Genomic DNA, 6,000 nt, shown 5'->3' on the forward strand with positions numbered 1-6,000 from the left:
AAGGTGGAACAGAAGTGCTTTCAGGCCTCTGGAGGAAGAGCCAAATTCAAGAGGCTATGAGGTTTTAACCAGGCAAATACCTATCCTTGGTTTTCTGTGTCCCAAATCAATGTACTGGCTGAATCTTCCTTCTTATAAGCACTAATTGTTACTTATTTTAAGACCTTAAAAAAGTGTGCCACTTTTGACGGCATGTACATTAACATTCTTTCTTTTATTTTGTCAATGATACTTGATCCCATATTATGACAGCACAAGAAGTTTCATATAACACCATATCTGCTGTGTGATGTAAATGCTTTCCTGTTAAAAAGTATAACTAAAATGATTGTAAATATGAATAAAAGTAAAATCTTTATATTGTAAGATTTTGAAGAACACTAATTAAAATAAGTTCATAACATCCATTTAATTCAGATGTTTAACTCTTTAGCATTTAAACTGGCCATATCCAGCCCAAATATTCTACCTGTTTTATGTTCAAACCAGCCAGATCAGGCCTCTTAGACCTATGCTATATTGTCAGCCTAACAATAAACAATCACTTTGTATTAATCTTGAAGTTACAAGATAATACATGATTAATTCAAAACAATGTAAATAAACAAGCAGTACATTTGATAGAGCAATCTGAGTGCCGAAGGGTTAATGGTGTGACTGTTTTAATTGTAAGAAATGACACGAAAAATATCTACATACTATTTTATCTTTCTAGTTAGAACGTCTGAAGGAGACTAACTTACTATTGCAAAAAAACAAAGAAGATGTTTCCACGAAGTTGAATGAATCTAATAAAAAGCATCTGAAGGCTGTCACTCAACATGAGAAAGATTTGAATTCTCTCAAAGCATCTTTACATCTTCTTGAAGATGAAGTGAAAGTCCAGAAGGAAGCTGTAATATCAGGAAATGAGACTATAGTTTTAAAGGTATTGTTTCGAATACATAATACACTTTATTATATGATGGGCTTCTTCTCAGTTTCTGTCTAATTCCACTTACAAACTATTGATTGGCCTGGGGGTGTGGTAGAAGTCAAGGCCCTGTGAGGTGAGAGTGAACTCAACACCATGTGGTAGCAAAGTGAAATTCATAACTACACAGCCATGACCACACCTATGTAGGCATGTGTCAATAGCATTCTTTTTATGAAGTTGGAACCTGGAGTATGAAGGCAGAGCTTCAAGATTGATTTAATGGTACATACACTGAGCTTCTCTTGAGGGTTCCAAATATCTCATGGTGTGAGTACATAACTAAAGAGGAGATTTATGGACACATTCCACCCATCTCTACAATGTCATAAAACATATCTATTGTAGTCACTTGAAGAAGAATATGTTTTTAAATCCGTATGAAGGCAGAGCTTCAAGATTGATTTAATGGTACATACACTGAGCTTCTCTTGAGGGTTCCAAATATCTCATGGTGTGAGTACATAACTAAAGAGGAGATTTATGGACACATTCCACCCATCTCTACAATGTCATAAAACATATCTATTGTAGTCACTTGAAGAAGAATATGTTTTTAAATCCGTCTTTTCAGTAATAAATTATTTTATAAATTAATAAACATAATAGATTCTGATTTTGTTTTTGTTTATTTACAGGATATTGAAATTTCTAAATTGAAATCAGACTTAACAAATATGGAAAAAATTCTTTTGAGTTTAAAATTTTTACAATTTGGACAAAATAAGGTTCCTCAGTTTCAAAATCAGGAAACACATGACAGTAACAAATATCAAGCTGAGAATGAATCTTCATTGACATCTGAAAGCCAGTATGTATCATTAAATATCAATTACTTTGACAAAAAAAGTTATTTTGTTTGCTTTCCTCTTGACAAATTTGAATATTTACATGAAAGTTATTGGTAAGTATGAGCTTTCAAACCCATGACTGAGATTATTGCAAGTATCAGATGTTAAGATTAGAGACAAGGTGGCCAACAGAAGTAGAATGGTCATTCAATAATCAAGATGCTAAGCTATTGATCCAGATATCCTAAGTTCTAATTCTGAAATTGGTTCATAGCTATTCACATTATGTCATCAAGGAGTAAAAAAGAGACTACTTCTATTTCATGGTTGTTTGTTATTAGCAAATATATCCAACTTCGTAATTAGGTGTGGAAGAGGTGTACTAACCAAAGTTTTTTTTTTTTTTTTTTTTGCACAGTTGAACTTAAATTCCTTCAAGAGTAAACAACAATAAACAGACATCTGAGAGAAACAATATTTTTCAACCACATACATCATTGATAAGCTCATATACTGGCATTCTGTTGGTTATGATGATGAGGGTCCCTGTTGATCTGATCAACAGAACAGCCCCTCGTGAAGTTAATGTGCAAGTGGCTGAGCACTCCACAGACACACATACCCTTAACATAGTTCTCAAGGAGATTCAATGTGACAAAGCTGGCCCTTTGAAATAAAGGTACTTCTCATTTTTGCCCTCTGAGTGGACTGGAGCAACATGAAATAAAGTATCTTGATCAAGGTCACATGTCGCCAGGAATCGAACCTTATGATTATGAGTCGAATACCCTAACCACTAATCCACACACCTTCACTAGGCTCAGATACACACATTTTCTGGTGACAGTGGAAGCTGAAAAGGATAAAAAGACAACTGTACTTACAAGTACAAAAACTGAAGGAATTTTCATTTTTACTGTATAATAGAATATTTTTTCTTTCTCTGGCTATTTCAAACTATTAGGGAAATATATATCTTTAATTTTTCTTACAGCAAGGAAATTATTGCTATTCTAGAAAATGCTGAAACCAGTGTTGACAATGAACCAAAATTTTATCCTGGCTTTTCAACAGTATCCAATGATGTTGAGAAAAATACAGGTAATATATATTTCACTATCTGAACAGATTTTAAACTGTGGATTCATCTTCCAAAGCAGCAACTTTAAACATAAATAAGATCAGTCAATGTCTACATTTGTGAGATTTTGAACAAGTATTCTTATCTACAAAATGTAAGGATATTTTTCTGTTACAGTTGTAAAATTAGTGTTGATTTTTATGATTTTAATTTTCCAGAAGCTAAATCATCAGATGTTCAGCATACTGAAACCAACGAGGAGAGAGATATCGACAGACAAAAATAGTAAGCAACACTTTTATGATGAATCATTATATCTTTGTGAATGTTAATTTATGAAGCTAAGCTGAAAAGTTCATTGTCTGACCAAGATGCTTTCATGAAATGTCACCAAATGAGGTTTATTTTACTACATAGTCCCATTTGTAGTCCACACACTTCTTCGGTTAGTGTTGCAGTGCTTGGATTCCATTAATGAAGAAGCTTTCATCCAGTTTGTCAAACGATTCATCAACAGATATGACCACTGTGATACTAGTTCCCGGCCAAGTGTTTTTTTTTTATGTTGGGGAACAGATGATAGTCAGATGAGGCCAAATCAGGAAAATAGGGTGGTTGATCAATCAGTTCAAAGCCATAGTCATGCACAGCAGCCATTGAAACCAAGGATTTGTGTCCTGATGAAACAAGATTTCTTTTGTCAGTTTTCCTGGGTGTTTGGTCTTGATAGCTTTTTGTAACTGCCTCAGCAAGTTGGCAAAGTACTCTCCATTGATGGTGTGGCCCTTTTGAAGATAGTCAATAAACACAGTGCCTTTTGCATTCCAAAAAACTGAGGTCATCATCATCTCTACTGATGAAACGGCCTTGGCCTTCTTTGGAGCAGGTAAGGAGGGGTGTTTCCTCTGCATGGTTTGTCTCTTTGTCTTTGGCTCAAAGTGATGAAACCAACACTCATCCTGGTTCAAGGAAACCAGCTGGATCTGCCTCGATAATATCAAATTTTCCTCATGATGTTATCAGCCTCGTACATTTTTGATCAAGTTTCAGAAGATGTGGCACCCACTTTTGTCATGTCAAGTTCATTGTGCAGAATATTCTCAACTCTCTCACGGGAGATGCTAATGGCATCGGCTATTTGATTTATAGTCAGTTGTCTGTCATCCATCAGCATGTGAACATGATCAATGTTTCCCTCAGTGGTGTCAACTGCAGGATGTCCAAACCTTAGGTCATCTTCAAAACTCTCCCTTCCCTTCCTAAACTCAGCTGCCTACATTTGCACTGTTGATAAAGCATCATCCCCTAATGTAGCATGAATGTCTTTGGGGGCTAAATCCCTTTTCTGCAGGTACTTGATAACACTATGATGCCAAATTTTGTCCATTTTCTAGAGAATTTGCTACCAGTTACTTTTGAAGTCTTCTTTGAACAGTCAGATGTCAGTTTACCTGGAAAGAAGCAATACTGTTATTAATAAGAAGAGATGAAATTAATCCATGCAAGATTTCACAGCTCTACCATCACTCCTTCATAATCAACCCATGAATTTTTCAGCCCACCCTTGTAAGATTATAGTTTTAAAGCAAGTTTAAGTTTAAGCAACATAACATTCACTGATGAGAAGACTAAATAGTAACAGTAGAGTCAAATCTATTATATAATTCATTTTGACAAGGACTTCAATTTTCACCAGGCTAGATGAATAAGCAATCAGCTGAAATAAAGAACATTAAGTATATTTGTAGTTGCTGTTATTAGAAATTACTTTAGTTTCTAAATATCTTCTAGATTTTACTTCTGTAATTGCAAGTACTTAAAATTCTTCATGGTTATTTCTATTTGTTTTAATCTCTTTGTAGCATAGGCTTGCTGCAGCAAAGAATAAACACTAATAAGTTGTTACAACAACAAGTGGACAAGCAGCTGCAAGATATGCAGCAAAAGTCAGCAACAAGGAAAGTTAAGACACAAACCTGAAGCATAATCTTTCTAAAATGAATCAGTGTTTTTTTTCTAACATTTTCCACAAGAAAATCCAAGAGAAACTTTGAAAGCAGCTGAGATATAAAGTCAGAAGGGATAATTTACAAGATTTGTGTTATCTATTGGCTGTTCTGTCATGGTCTCAGGATGCAGACCTAAATGCAGCCTAACTCTCTAAGCACTTTCACTCCGTCCTCTACTAAATGTGTAAAAAAATAACATCTAAAACAACCTGGTAGTTGTTGAAGTGTAAATAAGAGCCAAATATGTCGGAAATGTATAATTAAATATCACTAACAGTGTATCAAGTATATTATCAAAATGGTAGTTTTCTTTTTGATTAACTTCAATTTATGTCTGAGATTATCCTGGATTCCTTCTTTCTCACTTTTGTCTATTGTAACTGAGTGAAGCATTTCATACATGCTTTCAAATCTACATTTTACCAATTATAGTAAAACTATAAGTTCAATCCAAGGTGTAACAGTCATGAGCTGTTGCAATTACTATGTGCACCTGTCTCCCAGTGTTAAAGGCTGTCTAGGTTGGTCATACCTCACCAGAGACAAGAGTTTGTATAATCACAATTGAACATATTTTGATAAATTACTCTAATTTATCAACTAATGATTTATACAGTGAACCTATTCAAACCCTACAAACATGGATAAACAGATCGTAATGATTATATATGTTTATATATAAATACATAGATATTTTTGAAAGGCTGTTTGTTACGGCCAGTTAGAGAGTGACCATTTGTTTCACATCTATAAAGCACTTAGCTGTATAGGAGATGTGTCAGACTTAAATGATCAGAGGCAAATAACCTCTTACAACTGGAAGATGGAAAACATCATCATTTGGTAATTTTGTAAACAAAAAATTCCCAGATGTTTCCTCCTTTCAGCTGTAGTGAGGTTATATGTTTCTAGCCATTTGAGTCTGACAAGTTGCCTATCATGCTAAGTGCTGTATAGGCGCAAAACCACTGGTCACTCTTTGGCAGGCCATAACAAAAACCTTCTAAATATACTACCGCTCTGTTTTAGAGTGTGCTTCTTTTTCGGATATATGAATTACTGACACACACACACACACATATATATTTAAGATCCAGGGATTGAGATGTAGGAAGAAAGTTAGCTTCAAGCAATCCATAGTAAATA

At 34.5% G+C, this 6,000-nt stretch overlaps 1 protein-coding gene across 3 annotated transcripts in view; it reads left to right on the top strand.

The window, feature by feature from the left end:
- The window catches only part of LOC106874523 (uncharacterized), a 41,249-nt gene extending 36,096 nt beyond the window's left edge, over positions 1-5,153 (top strand). For 2 of the 3 annotated variants that reach the window (XM_014922286.3, XM_052972621.2), the window contains 5 exons: positions 716-928; positions 1,612-1,784; positions 2,759-2,865; positions 3,064-3,130; positions 4,708-5,153. In XM_014922286.3, coding sequence (XP_014777772.1) covers positions 716-928; positions 1,612-1,784; positions 2,759-2,865; positions 3,064-3,130; positions 4,708-4,825 — 678 coding nt within the window. In that variant the 3' untranslated portion in view covers positions 4,826-5,153. Of the gene's footprint in view, positions 1-715; positions 929-1,611; positions 1,785-2,758; positions 2,866-3,063; positions 3,131-4,239; positions 4,587-4,707 lie in introns of those variants that run through there. The other variant, XM_052972617.2, reaches the window with a different exon arrangement.
- Positions 5,154-6,000: the final 847 nt, after the last annotated feature.

This window comes from Octopus bimaculoides, chromosome 1, assembly GCF_046866305.1.
Source record: "Octopus bimaculoides isolate indiv1 chromosome 1, ASM4686630v1, whole genome shotgun sequence".
In the NCBI taxonomy this organism is placed as follows: Eukaryota; Metazoa; Mollusca; class Cephalopoda; order Octopoda; family Octopodidae; genus Octopus; species Octopus bimaculoides.